Here is a 23,670-nt window from a genome sequence, read left to right on the forward strand (position 1 = left end):
TTAACAGTGCAGGTCCCAAAGGTTAAATAAGGAATAATATCCAAGGCTATGTTCACACATTGTGTTTTTTTTAATTCAAATTAATGCTTTTAAGCTACATTTTACGGTATCAGCAAAAGCTATGAGATTTCATAAATCTCATGCACACATTGTTTTTTCCCCCTGACTGAATTGGGAAACTGCTGCGTTTTTGAAAACTTCAGTATGTCACTTTATTCAGCGTTCCTGCAGCGTGCTTTCACCCATAGAAAGCAATGAGTAAGTGCAAAAAATGCAGGTATCAGATTTTGCTGCGTTTTTAGTGGGAAAAAAATCAGGTACAGCAACTGAATGTGAAACATTTATTTTTGTGATTCCCCCCCCCCCCCCCCCCCCAAGTTTAAACAAACCATAATGTCTTGGTTTCATTACCTGAGAATGGCAATTTAGGATTCCTTCAGTTTAATTAAATTAGGGATGCATGTAAAGTAAACATTGGCTGACCAAGGTGTGGAATTGAACAATGCCTGATCAACTCAATGGCTGACCAAAGTGTGAAAGTAAACAATGTCCTACAACTCAATGGACTACTAATGTCATAGGTAAACTATTCCCAACCAATTCACCTCCTCCCTCTTACATTTGTTATTGTTTATTTTTTCATGAACTCCTATGAACTTTTTTGTTTAGAATAGTCTCTATTTTTTCAGACATAAAAATCTTTTTACACTAATTTGATCAAATTGCCTTTTTTCTCAAATGGTTTTATTTTTTCACATATGTCTTGCGTTGGTGACCTGTGTTCATGCTTCTGTGGTGGAGGAATAGCTGAACTTTGGGATCCTGAAACACGCAGCAAACCCTGCTTTTTGTAAGCAGCATCTTTACTGCCAAAAGTGCAGGTTTTGTCTGCAGCAAAAACACAACGTCTGAACAGTAAAAGCGTCCTTATTACCCATAGTGAACAATTGCAGCTGGTCTTGTATTTTATGACCTGCATTTTAAGAAAAAGAAACTGAGAAAAAGTGTGACGCATGTTTCTAAGGGCAAAATACCTTTCTAAGAAGTACAGGGATTGGACTGCGGTAAAGTGTTGTTTTTTTTGTTTGAAGAAGCAGCAGCCCCCTTTAGACTGTCTGAGACATCGAGAAGAATTATTGTCCGGAGAAGAAAAGGTGAGCCCTACCATGAGTCCTGTTATACCACAGTAAAGCAAAGGGATTGGGCTCACTCACAATTTTGCCCAAGAACATTGAATAAATAATGGCATCTAAACAACCTCCAGAAGCACCTTCTCCTGATGATCAAGGAGCAATTTGGTAATTAGCAATGCTGCTTTTTCCAGCATAATGGAGCACCGTGGCATAAGTATAATATAACTAAGTGGCTCAGTGAACAGAACATTGAAACTTTGGGTCCATGGCCAGGAAACTCCCTAGATCTCAACATTGAGAACATTAGGTCATTCCTCAAAAGTGGGTGGACAAACACAAACTGTTATAAACGCCAAGCCCTGATTAGACAAGAATGGGTTGTCATCTGTCGGGATTTGGCCCAGAAACTGATATCTGCTGCCAGGGCGACTTACAGAAGTCTTGAAAGGGTCAACACTGTAAATATTGAGTCTTTGCTTAAACTTGATGTATTTGTCAATAGTTAATAAACTTCTTAAAAACTTATTGTACTTCAGAAACAATGGAAACATCTGAATAAAAGATCTAGAAACACTTTAAGAAGCAAACCTTATGATAAACACAATTTTTGTCATTCTCAAAACTTTTGACCATGACCTGTTCCAGTCCCAGGGTGAAGTTTCACTTTTAATGATAAGCAAAAGTATCCAACATATGGCAGGTGACTAAGGTAAATGTATGCTTACATAGCGTGTGCAAATGGGAGACTTGGAAGGTTATTAAAGTTGTTTTCCATCAACATGTGTAGCTGATTTCCCTTTAGTATTAGTAAGTGTATAGACTGTCTCTACCCAAGTTGTGGTCTCCCATCAGACCCACTTAAAAGTAAAAGCTCCAGGTCTCTTTTTCCCCACTGGAGGAATTTATAAATTGCTGTAGTAAAAGGTGAACGCACCAGACAGCATGGCTTTATATCTTGTATCTAGACTTGTATTTTTAATTAGTGGAGACAAAAAAAACATGTAGCTTGTGTTTTTAATTAAAAAATAAACTGGTCAAAATGGAAGAATAATTCTGTTTTTTTGATTTAGTTTTAATGAGAAACTTATTGATCATTTTTCACTCAAATAATTTGGCCATTTAACATCATGTCATTTCCTGTTTATTAAGCAGAATGGGGTCCTAATACATCAGTGTAAATGAGTTTTCTGTGGCTAGTAAATGAATTCTTAAACATTAAAATTTGACGCTGTTGTTCATGGCAACCAAAAGGCTATCAAAGATATCATCTGATATATTTAGTAACTTTTTAACCATGTGTGTCGAGCTTGGTTCTCTTTGGTATGTAAGCATTCCAGCAACATTTCTCAACCTTCATGTCACTTATCAAAGGGGTTGTCCAGCCTTAGGCTACAAGTCTGCAGACTTATTAATTCTCATATTGCCCACTGTGAGTACGGTGACGGCGCCGGGAGCAGCGGGCGCGTGACCAAAAGTTATTTGCATACATGCAGTCATGTGCTGACTAGATGAGTGCGGCCTCGCTCAATGCAGGTGCACTGCACGAGTCTAGTCTGAATGTGGCTGGGAGTATGCAAATCTCATAATTATGGTCACGTGACAACATACTCCTCACATCGGAGAATCCTCACAGCGCAGAGTGCTAACAATGTGAGGATTCCCAGGTCTGCAGTCATGTAAAGTGCCTGCAGACTTGAGCCTAAGGCCGGACAACCCCTTTAAGAGACACCTCAATGACTTTCTGAATGGTTTGCCCCTTGAAAAGCCACTAAAGCAAATAATATAAGAAGTTAAATTGTGCTTCTTTGGGATTTAATGATTAGTCGTTGGCCATCTAGTAATCAGTAGTTCTAAAATGACATAATTAAAACTATGCGACTTGATGGCTAAAGTCTTCCTTTTTGTGCAGAAAAGGCACATGTAAATAAGTCAGGAGGCGGCGATGATTTTATACACCTACATAACTTTCATTGCAGTAGTTAAAATTACTTTTTATGTCAGCTTTCTGTGACATTGCATTAACAGACAATAGTGCCTTTTAAAATACCATGTTTTCCAAAGGATTATTGTGTTTATTAATTTTAACATAGTAATAACTTTTAATAATGTTTGCCCCCCACAGATATCTGAAAAAAATGTTAGTTTGCCATAAATAAGAAAAAAAATGTGGCACTGCCTCAGTCGTGATGACCAGCTGAATAAAGTTAATGCTAAAGGCTATAACATGCGCACCTATCCAAAGAATAAATGAAGTTGCTGATGGCACAATTTGGATCCCCACCAATCATGGGAATCTGGGTACCAAAGTTACCTGTGTGATCATGGGTGTCTCAGCAGTCAGACCCCTAACAATCACATACAACATGCCTATACTGTGGATAGCAAATACAACTTTATTGTACAGTATCTGTTTTCTTGTTAAAGAATGTATATTTATGCAGGATATAGGTTACACGTATCAATATCTTTTCCTTGTCTATTATATGAATTAAAATGAACCTGTCACTGGGTTCACGCTGCCTGAATCATGGGTAGCAACTTTTAGGCCACGTTCACACATTCAGTATTTGGTCCTTTTTTTAAATCTGCATTTTTCACCCACTCTTCATTTGGGCTTACAAATACAGAAGTGGTGACGTGTTTCTATTATACTTTTCTTCTGATTGTTCCACTCCTTATTTTGGCTTACAAATATTGATGTAAAAAAATAACGAAAAACTGAATGTGGCCTAATGGTATGTTCACTCTAACTGATAAATCCATGTCTAAAGAAGCCATGCGATTTTTGACGCAGTTTTTCAGCTTATTTTTTTTTTTTTTAAATTCTGATGAGGTGTAGCAATAGGGTGTGTCTTGTCTTGTTTCGATTGCAAAAAACGTAGCTAAAAAATAGCATAATAAAACAGGCATTTTGCAGTGTTTGCACGCAGAAATTACACACAAGCATTGATAGGACACGTTTCAAAGCGCGTTAGAAAATGAGCAAAAAAATAAAACGCAGTACAGACATGTTTTCTCATTCAAATAAATTGAAAGCTTGTTGCACCAAAAAGCTGTCAAAAACCCCAGGACTGAAAGTATGTTTTATTTATCTTATGAAGCTTTCAAAAATGATTTATGACCATATCAAAGTTCACAAATTTGAAGCCAAATTGCAAAAAGTTTTTCATACTGGTTACCAGGGCTACTTTAGACTCGTACGTCCTGTTGTTTATGGAACAGTTTTCAGCAAGGCTCCATATTATCACAGTATTGTAATGACAGGTAACACTTCTATACACAGCTGATATCACAGGGTCCACCATTCATAATAGAGGACGTCACACCTGACCCTGCTCGCCCTCCCTTCACAATCACCTTTTCACCCGCTCATTATAAGTAGAAAACATAGGGTCTAATTCTGTTCATTGTGGCTAATGGAGGTATGAATTTAAAACAACTGTGAGGTAGTCTAAAATATCACTAATGGTCAGTATGAAAATTGCAACATTTTCTATTTCTTTTATTTATTTTTAATGCAAATTGTGGTATTAGGAATGTTTTTTTTTTTTTCATTAAAATACATTACCGCAACAAACTGACTTAAATGGGTTATTTTTTTTGATGACCACACATGAAGTAAAAAAAAAATCAGCTTACCCCTTCCAAATTGGATCTGCATTGTTTGGAAGCACAAGACCACAAGCTGAGAGCTAAAAGTGTATGAATCACACTTATGTCTGTTCTGCTCAACTTGAGCTTTATTTGCAGTGAGATTAGAGCTGTCATAACATCTCATGCAGGAGTAGTCCAGAACAGGCAGGTTACTCCTGTATGAGATGTAATGGCAGTCTGCTCTGATCTTACTGCAGAGCAAGTACAAGTTGAAAACAACAGACATGAGTATGTGGCCACGTTCACACGTTGAGTATTTGGTCAGTATTTGTAAATGAAAACAAGGAGTGAGTGAGAAATGTAGAAGTGGTGCACATGTTTCTATTATACCTTTTTCCCTCTGACTGTTCCACTCCTGATGTTTGGCTTACGTTAAATACTGTCCAATTACTGAATGTGTGAATGTGGCCTAATCCTGACAATATGGGGAGAGGGGCAGTATATCAGAGTTGAGATGAGGAGAGCTCATAGAAGGGTTTGTAATGTGACACAGCTAAACTCTGCTGCACACTGACTCAAACAGATGGTTATAACAGGAGATCAGGGCTGTATCATTGCACCTCACACACTGAGATGTTGGCTCTATGCTTGTGTGTGTGTGTGTGTGTGTGTGTGTGTGTGTGTGTTTTTTTTTTTTTTTTTTCCTTGAGGTTTGCTGCCTGCTTATGATTGGGCAATGCCTATAGTAGAAGCACAAACCCCTATTGAACTGTCTGATAGCACCCACTTGGACTTAATGGAAATTATCTCATTAGGGGCCAAATACTTATTAAAAAAAAAATCAAGCATACAAAAAAAAAAACGCTTATTCTGCTCTGCAGCCACTGTTACTTCCTGTGTCCTGTTCAACATGAAAATTTTGGTGAAAAGTTCTCTAGTTTATTTGAAAAAAAAAATGTGTTTAAAAATAAAACATTTTGCATTGTTGTAACGCTTACCTGTCTTTTTGGTTTTAGTTGGTGTGATAAGGTGTCCTGTTTGCCGACAAGAATGCAGGGAGATCGACCTGGTGGATAATTACTTTGTGAAAGACTCAACTGAATCGCCAAGTAGCACCGATGAAAAGTCTGAGCCGGTATGGCCAACTACAGTTCCATCTATCTTGTGTGTAATCTTTTTTGTTATTTAAGTACATGGGTAAATAACTTGGGTTTAGTTTGGACCCTCCGCTATCAACTTAAAGGGGTTATTCACAACTGTACAACACCTTCTAAATTAAGTGCCCCACATAAAATAAAAATATATACCGGTACTTGGACATCCGCTCTGACAGATTAGTGAAGACTGCAGCCTCTGATTAACCCCTTAATAACATCTGACGTACTAATACGCGTCTGTGCCCTGGGACTTAAGAGCCAGACCCGTATTAGTACGTCATCGCGATCGCGCGCGCACGCAGGCTGTGCGGGCGCGATCGCCGCCGGGTGTCAGCTGATTGTCACAGCTGACACCCGGTACTATGTGCAGGGAGCGGTCCTGCACCGCTCCCAGCACATTAACTCCCGCGATGCTGCGATCGAAGTCGATCGCGCATTGCGGGGGCAAGGGGAGGTGATCGGCGATACTCACCTCCTCTTCCGGCTTCCAGCGCAGTCTGCAAAGGCTTCCCGGGTGTTGCCATGACGACCCGATGTCGTCATGACAACATCCGGGTCACCAAAGAGCAGGAAGATTGCTTGGACATGCGCAGTGCATCTCCAAGCAATCTTCACACTGTGCATTTCTGACAGCCTTCATGGCATAGGGATGGTGCTCCATTCCTGTGCCATGCAGGCGATCAGAAAAAAAAAAAGTGAAAGTCCCAGACTGGGACAAAGTAATAAAGTGTATAAACTGTGTGAAAGTGGGAAAAAAAAAAAAAAAAAAAATGTGCAAAAATATTATAAAAAAATAAAAAAAATAATACACCAAAAATAAAAATATAATGTACCCATCAATAAATATTATTATAAAAAAAATAAAAAAAAAACAATAAAAGTACAGATATTTGGTATCGCCGCGTCCGGAAAAACCTGACCTATAAAACTGTCCCACTAGTTAACCCCTTCAGTGAACACGGTAAAAAAAAAAAAAAAAAAAAACGAAGCAAAAAACAATGCTTTATCACCATACTGCCAAACAAAAAGTGGAATAACATGCGATCAAAAAGACGCATATAAATAAAAATGATACCGATGAAAACGTCATCTCGTCCCGCAAAAAACAAGCCGCCATACAGCTCCATCAGCCGAAAAATAAAAAAGTTATAGCTCTCAGAATAAAGCGATACTAAAAAATATTTTTTTCTATAAAATAGCTTTTATTGTGTATAAGCGCCAAAACATAGAAAAATGATACAAATGTGGTACCGCTGTAAACGTACTGACCCGAAGAATAAAGCTACCTTATCAATTTTACCACACGCGGAACAGAATAAAAAAAAAAAAAAAAAAACAATTCCTGAATTGTTGGTTTTTGTTTATTCTGCCTCCCAAAAATCGGAATAGAAAGCGATCAAAAAATGTCACGTGCCTGAAAATGGCACCAATAACAACGTCAAGTCATCCCGCAAAAAACGAGCCATCACATGACTGTCTGCCAAAATCTGGAAAAATTATAGCTCTCAAAATATGGCGATGCAAAAAGTAGATTTTACAAAAAATGCGTCTTTTAGTGTGTGACAGCTGTCAGTCATAAAAACCCCATATGATTCTGGCATTGCTGTAATCACACCGACCCGAAGAATAAAGTCGTCTAATCACTTATACCGCACAAGGAACGGCGTCAAAAATAAACTCTTGGGTTAGGATTGGGCTAGGGTTAGGGCTGGGTTTGGGGCTAGGGTTGTGCTGGGGCTAGGGTTGTGCTGGGGCTAGGGTTGTGCTGGGGCTAGGGTTGACTGAATAATGACAACTTATTCAATATGATGACCTAATGTAAACAAATTCTGTGCCGTACCTCTGGGTTCAAAATGTTCATTATACACCTTAATAAAATCCTTGAGGGGTATAGTTTCCAAAATGGGGACACTTGTGGGGGAGCTCCACTGTTTAGGCACATCACGGGCTCTCCAAACGCGACATGGTGTCCGCTAACAAATTGAATGGAAAATCGGCTCAAATTGTTAGCGGATATCATGTTGCATTTAGAGAGTCCCTGTGTGCCCAAACATTGGAGCTCCCCCACAAGTGACCCCATTTTGGAAACTAGACCCCCCCAAGGCACTTATCTAGATTCATAGTGAGCACTTGGAACCCCCAGGTGCTTCACAAATTGATTCGTAACAATGAAAAAGTGTTTTTTTTTTCTCTTTTTCATTTTTACGAATCAATTTGTGAAGCACCTGGGGGTTGCAACTGCTCACTATGCATGTAGATAGGTGCCTTGGGGGTCTAGTTTCCAAAATGGGGTCACTTGTGGGGGAGCTCCAATGTTTGGGCACACAGGGGCTCTCTAAACGCAACATGGTGTCCGCTAATTATTCAAGCAAATTTTACAATCAAAAAGTCAAATGGCGCTCCTTCCCTTCCAAGCCCTACAGTGCGCCCAAACAGTGTTTTTTCCCCAAATATTGGGTATCTGCGTGCCCAGGGGAAATTGCACAACAAATTTTGCGGTCCATTTTTTCTTGTTACCCCTGTGAAAATAAAAAAAAATTGGGTCTAAAGTAACATTTTTGTGAAAAAAGTTAAATGTTCATTTTTTTCTTCCACATTCCAAAAATTCCTGTGAAGCACCTGAAGGGTTAATAAAGTTCTTGAATGTGGTTTTGAGCACCTTGAGGGGTGCAGTTTTTAGAATGGTGTCACTTTTGGGTATTTTCTGTCATAAAGACCTCTCAAAGTGACTTCAAATGTGATGTGGTCCCTAAAAAAATGGTTTTGTAAATTTTGTTGGAAAAATGAGAAATCGCTGGTCAACTTTTAACCCTTATAGCTCCCTAACAAAAAAAAATTTTGGTTCCAAAATTGTGCTGATGTAAAGTAGACATGTGGGAAATGTTATTTATTAACTCTTTTGTGTGACATATCTCTCTGATTTCAGGGCTTAAAAATTCAAATTTTGAAAATTGCAAAATTTTCAAAATTTTCGCCAAATTTCCGTTTTTTTTTCACAAATAAACGCAAGTGATATCGAAGAAATTTTTCCACAATCATGAAGTACATTATGTCACGAAAAAACAATCTCAAAATCAGGGGGATCCGTTGAAGCGTTCCAGAGTAATTACCTCATAAAGTGACAGTGGTCAGAATTTTAAAAATTGGCCCGGTCATTAACGTGCAAACCACCCGCGGGGCTTAAGGGGTTAACTACAACAGTCACATGACATAACTATGTCAAGCAAGTGCTGGTAATCACTGTGCTAGCATCACAAGAGTGATGCCAGTCCGGGAAGGAAGTAGGATTTTTTTTTTTTTTATGTGGGGGCAATTAAGAAGGCGTAACCAATTAGGGGACAACCCATTTAATTTGACTTGAACACAGTTTCTCCTCATTTCCCATGCTGTCTCTGCCTGAGTGCTGTGTAATAAACTTCTGTCTAAGGTTGAGATCACATGTCCAATAATCATCCATTTGAAACAGATCCAATCATCAAAAAAACTGCATCCGTTTCAAACTGAAGCACTTTAAATCTGATCCTTTTACATTGACACCAGTAATTTACCAAAACGATCCAGCTGCAGTTTTTTAGCCAGAGAAAATAGTTGCACAAACCAAAAGAACCTGATTGCCAATGGATCCATTTGTTAAATCGTTGAAGTCTGTGTAAATGGATCAGTTTTAAAGGTACTCGCCCCCAAAACATTAATTGAATCACTAAGGCTATGTGCCCATGATGCAGAAATGAAGCAGAAAATTTCTGCAGCATTTCTGCATCTCCCTGGCAGAAAAAACGCATGCAGATTGTGCATGCGTTTTTCCTGCCAAATACATGCGGATTTGAAGTTGACATTCACATGCGTTTCTGCATGCGGATTGACAAGCGCTTTCCAGGCGATTTTAGCATCAGCATGGATTTATATAGTGTGACCGTAAAATAATGTTTAAAAATAAAAAAATAAACCTATACTTACCTTCCGATGGCCCGGCGTGTGTTGCTGCGCTCGTTCCTGGCTGCCAGCTGATCGCGGGACACTGCACTGAAGGGCCTACGGTCACATGACTGTGACGTCACCGCAGGTCCTTCAGTCCTGCCCGCAAGCACAGGGAAGGAGATCGGGGGCCGTCGGAAGGTGAATATAATCTTTATTTTTTATTTTATTATTTTTTTTACAGGTACAATGGTACCCAGGTCTGGATGAGTGTCTCCTCTCCTCCAGACTTGGGTACCATCCGCACATTGAAACGCATATAATCTGTGAGTACAAATATACTGACACGGATTAAGTGCGTCTCAATGCAAGTCAATGGCGGCGATCACGCCGCGCTTCCGCAAAATTAATGGTTATGCTGCGGATTTTTGAGCGCAGCATAAATGGTGCGGAAAAATCCGCAGCATGGGCATTGACAGTGCGGCTTGTCATTGGGGACCATGGGGGGCAGATTACTATGCGTTTTTGAAGCGTTTATGCTGGCGAAATTCCACAGCATAAACGCTTGAAAAACGCATCGTGGGCACACAGCCTTAGACTAAAATCACATGTCCAGCAATCATCTTTTAAAATTAATCCAGCAGCAATCTGGTGATGACAAAGCTGTGCAGACACAACTTTTTTGTCTGCTTGACAATCTGATTTCACCTGGATCTGTTTTTTTTTATTAACATTGATTCCTATGGAAAGCTAATCTATTAAATAGCCATCTGTTTTTCTCCCATTTGAAAGGGATCTGTTTTTGCTTACTGTAGGTGTAAAAATAAATGTTTTTATCATATACTACTGGACATGTGAACTTTCAAGCAATCATCTGTTCGAAACTGATCCTTTTCAAACGGGAGAAAAACGGATGGCTATTTAACGGATCCGTTTTCTATAGACAATATTTAAACAAAAATGTAACCAGTTGAAATAATTTTTTTTCAGGCCGACAAAGTTGTGTCTTCACAACGGATTACTGCTGGATCCGTCTTAACTGATGATTACTGGACATGTGAACATAGCCTTACAAAGATATGATAATAATTATACTTGTATTATTGCTTTTAGTGGTTTAGTTGTTATAAAAATAAAATTATAGATATGTATTTTTCGTATGCAAATAAGGAGGCTACGGCAAATTCTTGGCTTGGGCTAGGGCTCGTTGCACCATTGTGCCCTCTGTTTGCATTCTGAGCACTGTCCTATCTTGATTTCTGCCTGAAGTCATTTAGTGGTTCTGCAGTACAATACAGAGTGGCGGCCACAAACACGAACCCAGCAATGACCATATGAGCACAGCTGCAGTGTCAGTCTGGAGCTGCTGATTGCGTTCAGCGCTGTCAATCAAGATATGACAATTGGAGAACACTGCAGCCATTCTCACATTGTGTCATTATGAGTTTTCTTTGCTTGTTCTTGTCAGCAGCTGCCAGTCAAGGCAGCCTGCGATAGCTCTGTGTCCGTGCAGAGCTGCTGATTGAGTACAGTGCTCACTATGCAATTTGAGGGGACGTAACAGTTCATGGAGTCCTTGGCGAAAGTCAAGGGAGCACTGAAGCCCCCTCATTTGCATTCTAAGCTAATAAAAGTAATACTGCTGGTATGATTGTTATTAATTATTATAGCCTTGTAGATTGTGAGCCCTCGCGGGCAGGGTCCTCTCTCCTCCCGTACCAGTCGCTGACTCGTCAAGATTATTGTTAGTGTTTCTGCTATGCATACCCCTTTTTCACTTGTAAAGCAACATGGAATAAATGGCGCTGTAATAATTAATATAGTGCCATTTATTCCATGGCACTTTACATGTGAAAAGGGGTAAACATAAAAAACAAGCACAATAATCCTGAACAATACAAGTCACCGACTGAAACAAGAGGAGAGGGGACCCTGCCCGTGAGGGCTCACAATCCACAAGTGATGGGTGGGGGATACAGTAAGTAAGGGTAGAGCTGGTCGTGCTGCGGTGTGGTGGAGCGGTGGTTACTGCTGGTTGTAAGCTTGTCGGAAGAGTTAGGTTTTCAGATTCCTTTTGAAGGTTTCCACAGTAGGCGAGAGTCTGATGTGTTGGGGTAGAGCATTCCAGAGTAGGGGGGATGCACAGGAGAATTCTTGTATGCGATTGTGGGAAGAGATAAGGGGGAGTAGAGAAGGAGATCTTGTGAGGACCGGCGGTTACGTGTAGGTATGTACCGGGAGACTAGGTCACAGATCTATGGAGGAGAAGGGGTTGTGGATGGCTTTGTATGTGTAGTGCTAAGTTGTTATTGGCCATCAGGAATCCATATTGGTAGCCTGTCTGTAAAGAACCCTTTAACAGTTCAGCTTATGTTAGCCTTGTACTTTCTGTAATTTTCCCAACACCTGGACTGCATAGCTCTATTAATGTTTTGTTTATAGTATCACCCAGTACAACATAGCTCTTTTATCAATGTTTAGTGAGAACGATGGATGTTTACATTCGTTAGCAATATTTGGTGAGAATATGCTGTGTTTATGGAATGGTAAAACATCTGGTTCAAGGAGCCTTTGGCATGTTTCATCTCCGGTGATATATTTGTTCAGTGTTAATTGAAATCTGAAGAGCTGGCCACTCAGAAGAAAGATACTGTATTGAACAAATAGAACCTGTCAGATATAAGCTAGTGAAGTTTTCAGCTAAGACGGAAGCCTGTTGACCTCTGGACTAAAAGAGGGACGCCCTGACGTCGCAGTGTGGATTCATCCCAGGACTTTTCTCTGCCTTCGCTATTTTGCTTCTCACGGCTGATGTCACCCGGACTGATGTATGTTGCTCCTGGTGAAGTTTTTCCAGTATAATGTGTGCTGTAAGTACTTTAGCTTTGTGATTTATATTATGCAAAAGTGTACGCAATATCACACTATTTCCTATTTTCTGTAATCATTTAATTATAATAAAAGTTAATCGCCTTCTTTAAAGCCGTATTTGAGCCACGGCCCCACTATCAGTATTTGGCCAGTATTCGGTCAGTATTTTTTCTCAGGAGTGGGAGCTAAAACCAGGTGAGGAGCAATCAGAGAAAAGGTATAATAGAAGCAAGTGCACCAATTCTGCATTTCTCACCCACTCCTGGTTTTGGTTCCCACTCCTGAGAAAAAATACTAACCGAATACTGACCAAATATTGATAGTGGGGCCGTGGCCTTATGGGGAGCCAATGAAGGGATTGACAGAGGGGAGAGGCTGGAGAAGTGTGTGTGTGTGTGTGTAGGGGGAGGGGGTCAGATGAATTAGTTGGGCAGCAGAGTTTAGGATAGATTGGAGGTGTTAGAAGGGAGGCCACAGAGCAGGAGGTTGCAGTACTTGAGGCGGGAGATAAGGGCATGGACTAGGGTTTTTGCAGATTCTTGAGTAAGGAATGTACGGATTCGGGAAATACTTTTGAGTTTGAGTCGGCAGGAGGTGGAAAGGGCGTGGAGATGTGGTTTGAAGGAGAGATCAGAGTCCAGGGTTACCCCGAGGCAGAGAGCTTGCAGGACTGGGGAGAGTGAGCAGTCATTTACTTTCATTGATGTTCTTTGGGTGGGTTGAGTGAGATGGGGGAAAGATGATGAATTCTGTTTTGTCCTTGTTAAGTTTTAGACATCTAGCAGAGAGGAAGAATGAAATAGCTGACAGACATTGTGGGATTCTGGTTAGTAGTGCGTTGATATCGGGTCCAGAGAGGTAGATCTGTGTCTCATCAGCATAGAGGTGATACTGAAAGCCATGGGACTCTAGGAGCTGTCCCAGTCCAAAGATGTAAATGGAGAAGAGCAGGGGTCCTAGGACTGAACCTTGCAAGGCACCGACAGATAAGGGGCGAGGTGAGGAGGTGATATGTGAGTGGGAGACGTTGAATGTCCGGTCTGTTAGGGATGATGAGATCCAAGATGGGGCCAAGTCTGTGATGCCAAGAGATGAGATAATCTGTAGCAATAGGTGTAAGGTGGCTAACGGACACATAGTTGATGGGACATATGTATCACAGAGATGGCTGACCTCTGTGATGTAACCCAGAATATTGCTCTAGTCCACGTAAGCACTGAGAGGACTGTTTGATGCACCTGGGGCCGGGTTACGGGTAGTTGGAGAGATGGGCGGATGTACCTACCCACATACCTCACCTCTGGGTGTGGTTAATTTTAGAACCCTCCTGTTTGTTTTTTTCCATCTTGTGTTTTGCGGTCACGTGACAATCTGCCTTTATATTCCAGCTCCTCCCTCCTGGCTGTGCTGGACTTCAGTGTTGTTGACTGTTTTTCTTGCCAGGTGCTTCTGTGCCTATCTCTTGTCAGTTCGCTTGGTCCTTCTGGGACCTTTAGTACCTTTTTTGTCAGTTTGTCTTTTTGTGTTCTGCAACAACTTCTCTGTTTAGGAGGTGTCCCATTTTTGTTCCAGTCCTTAGTTGTTTTAGGGACCCCTCCCCTTATGCTATAGGTGTTCGTTCAGACTAGCCGAGGACTAAGGCGGGTCTGTTCGCTAGGAACAGGCAGCCCGCTACATCGTAGGGATTCAGCTTAGTCTTACTGTAGGGACCGCTTTCCCCTATCTCTCCTTAGTTCATGTTGCAGATCATAACAGTTAACATATAAAATGGAGGCCGTTGTTTTGCACATGGTCTCTGTTTGGCGGGAGAAGGCCTCCTGTGTTGTGGTCTCCCGACTGAGCCAGTGAACTGGATGATACCCAGCCTGTGTTCCCACAGGACTGGCTAACCAGAGACTTTACCTTAAGGACTCTTTTACTTTGTTTTTGCCTGACCTAAGCGCAGTTTGTATTACTTTTGCCTGGTTTATGAAATAATAAACCAACATGGACATTTAAAGGAACATGCTTTCTGTTTGCCTCCCGACGCATCCAAGTAAGTAGAAACCTCACATAGGGAATGGTCCACTGTGTTAAAAGCAGAGGAGAGGTCCAGGAGGGAGGAGGACAGAGTTGTGTTGCATGGATTTGGTGGTTAGTAGGTCATTGGTGACTTTAGTTAAGGCAGTTTCAGTGGAATGGTGCAATCGGAAGCCAGATTGTAAGTGGTAGGAGAGCTGGTAGGATAGTTCCAGGTGGACTTGTTGTTCCAGAGCTTTTGAGTTGTGAAGGTTGAAGAGATGGGTTAGGGTTGGGATGAGGTGGGATGTGATTGGGTTGAGTGCACAGGTGGTGAGATGTGATCTTGAGAGGAGAGCGGAAAGTTGATCTTCTGTAATAGCGGAGAAGCTGGTTTTGGAGGAGGAGGGTTGAGTATGAGAGGGGGTAGGTGTTGTATGCCTAAAGCCCCCGTCTCACATAGCGAGATCGCTGCGGTTTGTCACGGTTTTGGTGACGCAACAGCGACCTCACCAGCGATGTCGCTATGTGTGACACTTTGCAGCGATCAGGCCCTGCTGTGAGGTCACTGATCGCTGCAAAGTATCCTGGACCATTTTTTGGTCGTTGCCCTCCCGCTGGTCAGCACACATCGCTGTGTGTGACCAGCGGGAGCAGCGATCAGGCTGGTAACTATGATAAACATCGGGTTACTAGGGGCACACGCGCACCTAGTAACCCGTTGTTTATCATGGTTACGAGCCTGCTAAAGTGAGCGGTAACCTCCCGCTCACTGTAGCAGAGTGGTAACCATGATAAACAACGGGTTACTAGGCGCGCGTGTGCCCCTAGTAACCCGATGTTTACCATGGTTACCAGCCTGCTCCTGCTTCAGCAGCAGGCTGGTAACCAGGAGCAGGACATCGTGGAAAGATTCTTTCCACGATGTCGCTGCTCCCCTGATCGTTGGTGAGCCTGCCTGTTTGACAGCTCACCAGCGACCTCATAGCGACGCAGCAACGATTCCTGACAGGTCGTATCGTTGTCGGGATCGTTGCAGCGTCGCTAAGTGTGACGGGGCCTTAAGCTTTCTCTAATGTTATCAATCTTCAGCTTGAAGAATGAGGCCGTCTTCAGCGGCGAGGAAAGGGAGGAGGTGCTGGGGAACGGTGGAGAGAGTTGAAAGTATTGAATAGCTGCTTAGGGTTGTGAGACAGGGAGGATATGAGAGATGAAAAGTATGTTTGCTTTGCCGCAGTGAGTGTGGACTTGAAAGTAGTGAGGGACTGTTTGAATGTGATGAAGTGCTCTTTGGAGTGGGATCTTTTCCATCTCTGCTCAGCAACTCTGGAAGCTCGCCTCAGTTCTTTAGTCAGGCTGGTGTGCCAGGGTTGTCTGTTGATTTTGCGAGCTTTGGTATGTGTGAGAGCTGCAGATATTGTGGTGTTATATAAAGCGGCAGCAGCATTTGCATTGTGTAAGGAACTTCTGTTTGCAAGAGGGAGAAGGGACTCAAAGTGAGTGTAGATCATAGTGTTTAAAATTTCTGCGAGGGTGTGCAGGTTTGTGGAGTGGGGACTGTGGTCCTGGAGAGGAGAGGGAAGAGAATGTTAGTAGGTTGTGGTCAGAAAGTGGGAGAGGTGAGTTAGAGAGGTTAGATAAAGAACAGAGGCAGGTGAAGATGAGGTCCAGAGTATGGCCATCTTTGTGTGTGGCTGCGGAAGACCATTGAGCGTGGCCGAAAGAGGAAGTGAGAGAAGCTTAGAGACAGCTGAGAGGGAAGTGTCAATGGGGATGTTGAAGTCGCCCATGATGATAGTGGGGGTGTCAGCGGAAAGGAAATGAAGCAGCCGGGTGGTGAAGTGGTCGAAGAAGGTGGTGGCTGGCCCTGAGGGGCGGTAAATGACAGCCAGTTGGAGGGGGAGTAAGTAAGTGCGCACACAGTGCACCTCAAAAGAAGAGAAGGTAACGGAGGGTGGCAGTGTAATTTGGGTGAAGGCGCAGTTATCTGACAGGAGAAAACCATCTTCTCCGCAAAGCTTGTCAATGAGGCGGGAGGTATGAGAAAGATGGAATTCACTGTACTAAAGTGCAGCTGGAGAGGCTGTGTCAGAGGGGGTGAGCCAGGTTTCAGTGATGCAGAGGAAGGAAAGTTTGTTAGTAATGAAAAGATCATGAATGTAGGAAATTTTGTTGCAGACAGAGCGAGCATTCCATAGAGCTCCTGTTAGTGGTACTGTGGGGATGCAGGGGCTGGATGGATGGGTATAAGGTTAAAGAAGTTGTGTAAAGTTGTGATTGATTATGGATGAGAGGTAGAAGTGAATGTGGGGATGTGGTGAGGAGGACCAGGATTTGGGGAGATATTTCTGGCAGTGAGGAGGAGCAGAGAAAGTGTTAGTAGGTGGGAGCAGGGAAGAGGATGAGGTGGCTGTCTGTGTTTGGAGACACAGGATTGAATGTTGAGGAACAGATCTGAGGAGGAGGTGAGATGGATGGAGGGAGAGATGACCAGTTCCTTACTTAGATGTAGAGATTAGGGGGTTTGTAAAAAGTGAAGGATTATGGGGGTTAGAGTGAAAAACAAACATTGTTTACGGTCACGATATATCCAGTAACCTTCTGTTCCCGTCTAGTTCAATTCTGGTATAATTCATATTTGTACACTTAAGTGATGACACTTAAAGGGAATCTGTCACCCCCTGGGACCTATCAGACCTCTAATATGAGCATACAGGTGATAAAAAATGTGAATCTATACATACCTGCATATCTGTGTGGCTCATATTAGAGCTCTGCTTGCTTTGAAATATCTTTTTATAAAATTCCTTTTCCTTATGCTTGGCGTCTGGGGGGACGCCAAGGAATCCCCACCTACCTACTTAATTTAAATATTCCCACCTCCCCTGCTCTCACCTGCACCTCACAGGGCCCTGTGACGTGCAGTCTAGGTCTTCATATCCCGCACATGTGCAATGCGCCTATAACGTAAGACACGTTGTTGTTTTTTTCTCTCTGCCCTATTTTACACTGCTGGGCTCTAGTGCGCATGTGCTGGGAAGTTACTGTGACTTCCACTCCAGTGACCTCCGGCGTGCGCAACAATAAGGTTTGGTCCCCACTTCCTCCTGGCATTCTAATAGTTAGGAATAGTGTTGAGCGAGTATGTTCTGTCCGAGTATTTATAGCTGCTCGGTGATGAGGTTAAATCGCTCCCGTGTGCATGATTTGCTACTGTTTGACAGCTTTATTACATGTGAGGAATGTGTAAGAAATAGACATTCCTCCCATGTAATAAAACGGTCAAATAGTCGCAAATCATGCACACGGGAGTGATTCAAGCATATCACCGAGCAGCTGTAACTACTTGGTGCTCCGCCCGAGCGTACTCTGCGAAAGGGTTAACAGAACATACTCGCTCAACGCTAGTTAGGAACTGTATTGTATGTACAGTTGTGCTCAAAAGTTTACATATTCCGGCAGAATTTTTCATTTCTTGGCCTTGTTTCAGAGAATATAAATGATAACAAAAAAACTTTCTCCACTCATGGTTATTGGTTGGGTGAAGCCCACACGTGTATACATAATATAGTTCCTAACTATCAGGATGCCAGGAGGAAGTGGGGACCAAACCTTATTGCGCATGTCGGAGGTCACTGGAGCGGAAGTCAGTGACTCCCCGGCACCTGCGCATTAGAGCCCAGCAGTGTAAAATAGGGCCGAGAGGAAAAAAAAACAACGTGCCTTACGTTATAGGCGCTTGTGCGGGATATGAAGACCTAGACTAGACGTCACAGGGCCCTGTGACGTGCAGGGGAGGGGGAATATTTAAATTAAGTAGGTAGATGGGGATTTCTTGGCGTTAAGCATAGGAAAACTGATTTTATAAAAAGATATTTCAAAGCAAGCAGACCTCTACTATGGGCCACACAGGTACGTTTAGATTTACATTTCTATCACCTGTATGCCCATATTAGAGATCTGATAGGTCCCAGGGGGTGACAGATTCCCTTTAAGGCGATGGATTATTATACGCCAAGTCCTCTATATACCTATATAAGTGGTTTAGTTAGCATTTTTGGGTCACACTCCCTTTACTGCATCAGTTTTTCATCAGTTTGAAACTAAGTTTTTCTGTTTATTACAGCTGATACATAAGGTTGATTTGGGACATGTAAACTCTGCCTAAGGCCACGTTCAGTATTTTACATCTGTATTTGTAAGCCAAAACCACGCGTGACAGAGGAAAGGTGTAATAGAAACACAGCACCACTTCTATATTTTTATTTGCTCCTGGATTTGGCTTACAAATACTGATGTAAAACACTAAACGTGTGAACGTGTTCTAACAGGTACCAGACCTGCTCCTGATTGACTGCAGGAGCATTTAGGTTTATGATAAGAAGTTGAAGTGAATAATCACCTTTTATAGCCAAGGTTTGATCATCTTAAAGGGGTTGTCCACTACTTGAATATTGTTCTCTTATCTTTTAGATAGTTTGTCATGGGGGTGGGGTCTGACATCCCCCAGCCAGATAAGCCTGGCTCTATACACTGTTTACATCTGATTGGTCTGATATTAAAAACATATCCCGAGTATAGGTCAGCAATATGGAAGTGGAGGACAACCACTTTTAACCCATCTAAAATAAAATATAATTAGAATATCCTGCTGCATTGTGCGCACAGCTCTTCTGCAGACTTACATCAATTTGTTTGAAGTCCGAAACTAGCTGGTTGCATTATATTATATTATATTATATTTTTTTTGGGGGGGGGGGGGGGGGCAGTATTTTTTTTTTATTTACAGCAGAGGAGAGGGGTAATCTAAAGAAAAACCCACCCTGTCATAATCAGGTGCCTTTAAGTTGGGCAAATGGTTGCTTTATTTCAGTAATTGGCTTGTGATAACGGATTGCCAGAAACTTGATGTGCTTATCTTCCTGGAAAAGAGGATCAGGCTGGTTACATCCAACATATCCACCTCTGTCTCCACTCTGTGAGGCAATTGAGATATAAACATCTGTTGTCCACAGGCTAACTAACCTCTTGTATATACTGGTAATAGAAATGCAGATTGTGTTCAGTCTATACTAACATGCCTGGGTGATCTTTAGTAGAAGAGATTGGCAAGTCTCATGTGATCAACCAAGGAGCTCCTCTCCTTATTACTAATAAAATACTAGTGACAGAACGCATTTTCCCCTTTATGGTTGGTAGGTCTGGTCATGAGCACAGTAATTGTCCTTTCATTGTGCCAGTGATGCATGACTATAAAGATATTACTTGGTACATCTAGGCTGGTATTTTGCCATGGCATCCTTCTACATATTTGGCCTTGGTGGTCCTGACTTCTGATTTTGGTTTGATTATGTCTGTGTAATGCTGGTGGGATTCTAAAATGTAGTGTTGGGTCTAAAAGGGTTGTTCGGCTTATATACTTCTTTTTTTAACAGCTTTAGTATTGCCCATAGACTTGAATACCTAGGCTCCTGCTTTTCAATGATTTTCTAAAACGTCACTACATAGGAAAGCAGAGACAGTCAGAGTTACTACCTGTGCTTTCTCCATCACTGTATACCCTGCACTGTGTGTGCAGTAAAGGGAAGCGCTTCCTTCTCCATACATAGCGGTCATGTGATTGCGGTGTACAGGGAGGGAGCAGGGGATGCTGTACACAGATCCAGACAGCTCTACTATGCAGCCAGCATTTCCCTTGTAACTGAAGCTAATATACCGCCCCCAATTACAAGTGATATTGGATAAAAATAAAATATTTCAATATTTAAATACCTCCTAAAGATCTTTTATGACCTTACGAGGGCCACAATGTGTATAATAATTGAAAAATAATTAAAAGTTGAAAACCAATTCCACTGTCAATTCAAACTAGCCTTGCCCCTGCTAAAAAAAAAAAAAAAAAAAAAAAAAAAAGGGTCTAATATATAAAAGTATTTTACAGAATGGTGAACAAATGTTTATTTTTATAACTTCAATTACTAAAATAAACTTAAACTAGATACTTATTTCCTTATTTTTTTTACCTATATCGCCAGATATCATTAAGAAAAGAGCAACTATGATATTGATGAAGCCCCATGTATCACTAATTAATAAAAGAAGCAAAATTTACTTGAATATCTGAATGATAAATTATTTTTTCCCATCTTTTAAACCGCATGTGTGAAAAAAACCCTGAAAATGTGTTTGGTCAGGAGTTGAGGGTAAATGGCCCAGTCGTGAGCTGGTTAAACTACAGTAATTATAAATTGACAGAAGTATTATTACTGACTGTAAACTTTTCCTCAGCGATCCAGTGCTGCTCCTTCTGCAGTGCTTCCAGTCTCTGCTTACATACAGCTGACATGACCGATCTAGCATAATGGCTCCATATGGCTGAAGGAGGAGATTGGGAAAAAATGTTTCTAAATGCTAGATAACCCCATTTGGCCTAGCTTCGTAATTGGGTAAAATTGCAAAGTGCTCATAAAAACAAGCAACCTTGCTATTTAACTCTTATTAAAGAGGTTATCCAGTACTAGGACAACCCCCTTCTTAAACTAAATATTCGAAACCATAAAATAAAAAACCTATACTCGCCGCCCGTGCCAGCTCCGTTCCATCGGTGTCGACACTGGCAGTCCCGGGGCTGTGATGCGGTGGAATGACATGTGATGCCCAATCAGCGCTGCCGTCACGGTCTCCACCTCGGACAAATGGAACATGAAGAGGACGTCCGGGCTGCAGCTGATCTGACTTCCTCTTCATGTTCACTTTGTCTGAAGGCGGGGACATTGACGCCAGCACTGATTGGGCGCCGGGCTTCACGTGTCATTCCACCGCATCACAGTCCTTGGATCGTGAGTGCCAACACCGCTGGCACGGGAGGGGAAAACAGTTTCTTTTTTAATTTTATCAGGGCCGAACATTTAGTTTAAGAAGGGGTTGTCCTTGTAGTGGACAACCCCTTTAAAAATCCTCTCCAGTCCCAAGAATGGAGTGAATTTTATTATATAGTTTACTGCTTGTTGCTCAGCTTATTGGTCACCTCCGGAGTCTATCAGAGGTGGCTGGTTTCCTTGGCAAGGAGAGCATGCTGTTTGTTATACAGATTGCAAGTGCATGTCTGCTGGTCAGTGCCCGTGCAGAGTCGACGCTGCTTCTACTGGCAGCAAGGGTGAGCCCTCAGTTCAGGGCAATGGCACGACCATGATGCTGGTCCAAACTGTCAAACTTCAGGAGTGCACAGCTCCTCTAGTAAGTAAGAAGTCCAGGAGGCAGAGGAGCGGTGTGCTTCTGAAGAAACATTAGGCAGATATATAAAGCCTGTATGTCACATGAAGACAAAAGCTCATGTCTAATATTCGCCTGTCCATAATAAGCCAATCAGGAGTTAAGTGTAAAAATGCTGAAACCTTAAAGGGAGCACTTTTCTGTTTAACATCCCTTCACCGCAGCCTTAATTCTGATTTGTTAGAATCAGCAACAGTGAATATATGAAGCCTAATATGTGGCCTTGTTATATGTTGGATTCTTGTTCTATATTTTCTTCTTTATGCTTTGTATTTTTTTTATTTTTGTTTTCTAGGTTTGTACAAGTTGCGAGGACAATGCAAGTGCTGTTGGGCTCTGCGGGGAATGTGGGGAATGGCTTTGTAAGACTTGTATAGAAGCACATCAAAGGGTTAAATTCACTAAGGACCACATGATCACAAAGAAAGAAGATGTCTCTTCAGGTAAGATTTCTCACTTCATTGATAACTTAATGGCTCTTCTGTCAAATCAATAACTGAATACTTTGGATTTCTGACCTGAATAGAAATGTAAAGTTCTGAAATTTGGAAAATATATTTTCTGCTTTTATTTCTCTGTTTTTGAAGCTTTCTGCTTGACAGGTATTTTTATGATCTGTCCACCCACCTGATGTGTTTTATTAAATGCTTGTATTTTTCATTCCCCATTAAATTACCGTTCTGGAGCATCATATATTCAGATGGTTTTTAAGAGGAATAACTGAGGAACAGCACAACAGAGTTTTATAAAAGATGTAATTAAAACAAGTATTTGCTTAAAAAAAAAAAGTGTTTTTCCAGAGAGTTGACAATTCTCTTTATAGTATAGAATCTGTCACCAGGTTTATGCATTGCAATGTAACGCCAGCATAAAATAGAGACCGTGCCCATTATTACAGCAGTGTTCCTCATAGGCTATACCTGTTGTGGGTCACTGGAGCTGAGGATCTCTTTATGTGCGGATGACATGCTTCTGTTTTTAGGGAATGTGGTCTCCATTTTTCGAACAATGAATCGTATTAAAAAATATGTGAAACTTGGTCAGGATTATTAATTGGGATAAATCAGTCCTCATGCCCGTAGATCCCTTACCAACAGATTGATCCCTGGGGAATACTCAGCTATAGGTAGCAAATACTTTTAATTATCTTGGGGTAGTGGTTACTGCCAGGCCCCAGGAATACTATTCTCCTAACCTGGCTCCCATATTGCTAAAATCCAGAACTAAAATTGACACTTGATGTCGACTTCCAATGTCAGTAATCGGGAGAGGCAATTGCTAAAAATGATTCTCATGCCTCAACTTTTACATTATACCCCAGTATAGATCCCCACAACCTTTGATAAAATGCGTAGCTTGTTCAGAGAACTTTTATGAAAAAAGAAAAAGGCCAGAATTAAACTAGAGACCCTGCAAAGAGGAAAAGATAACGGTGGATTAGCTTTCCCGAATGTCTGGATCTACTTCTTGGCCTCACAAATGCAACAGTTACACGGTTGGGGAGCAACCAAACATTGTGGGATATCAGGTGAGCTACTTAAGGAAGGAACTAAATGGAAACTGTCAATGTCCGTATTAGACATGGGCCCACCTTGAGAGAATGTCCCAAACTGTCCCACGCTGAACCTTATATCTAAAATATGGGATAGAGGCAAGAACATGCTTAGAATTGGGAAATTCACAAACTACACACTGCTATGGTATAACTACAACATGCCAGAGAGATCTAA

At 41.7% G+C, this 23,670-nt stretch overlaps 1 protein-coding gene across 5 annotated transcripts in view; it reads left to right on the forward strand.

The window, feature by feature from the left end:
• TRIM33 (tripartite motif containing 33) overlaps nucleotides 1-23,670 on the forward strand; it is a 163,795-nt gene that overhangs the window by 47,325 nt on the left and 92,800 nt on the right. For all 5 annotated transcript variants that reach the window (XM_073667143.1, XM_073667141.1, XM_073667145.1 and 2 more), the window contains exons 2-3: nucleotides 5,744-5,862; nucleotides 22,236-22,383. In XM_073667143.1, coding sequence (XP_073523244.1) covers nucleotides 5,744-5,862; nucleotides 22,236-22,383 — 267 coding nt within the window. The remainder of the gene's footprint in view (nucleotides 1-5,743; nucleotides 5,863-22,235; nucleotides 22,384-23,670) is intronic.

The sequence above is a fragment of the Phyllobates terribilis genome, unplaced genomic scaffold (genome assembly GCF_046119375.1).
Source record: "Phyllobates terribilis strain yellow unplaced genomic scaffold, ASM4611937v1 Scaffold_2__4_contigs__length_985480577, whole genome shotgun sequence".
Taxonomy (NCBI): domain Eukaryota; kingdom Metazoa; phylum Chordata; class Amphibia; order Anura; family Dendrobatidae; genus Phyllobates; species Phyllobates terribilis.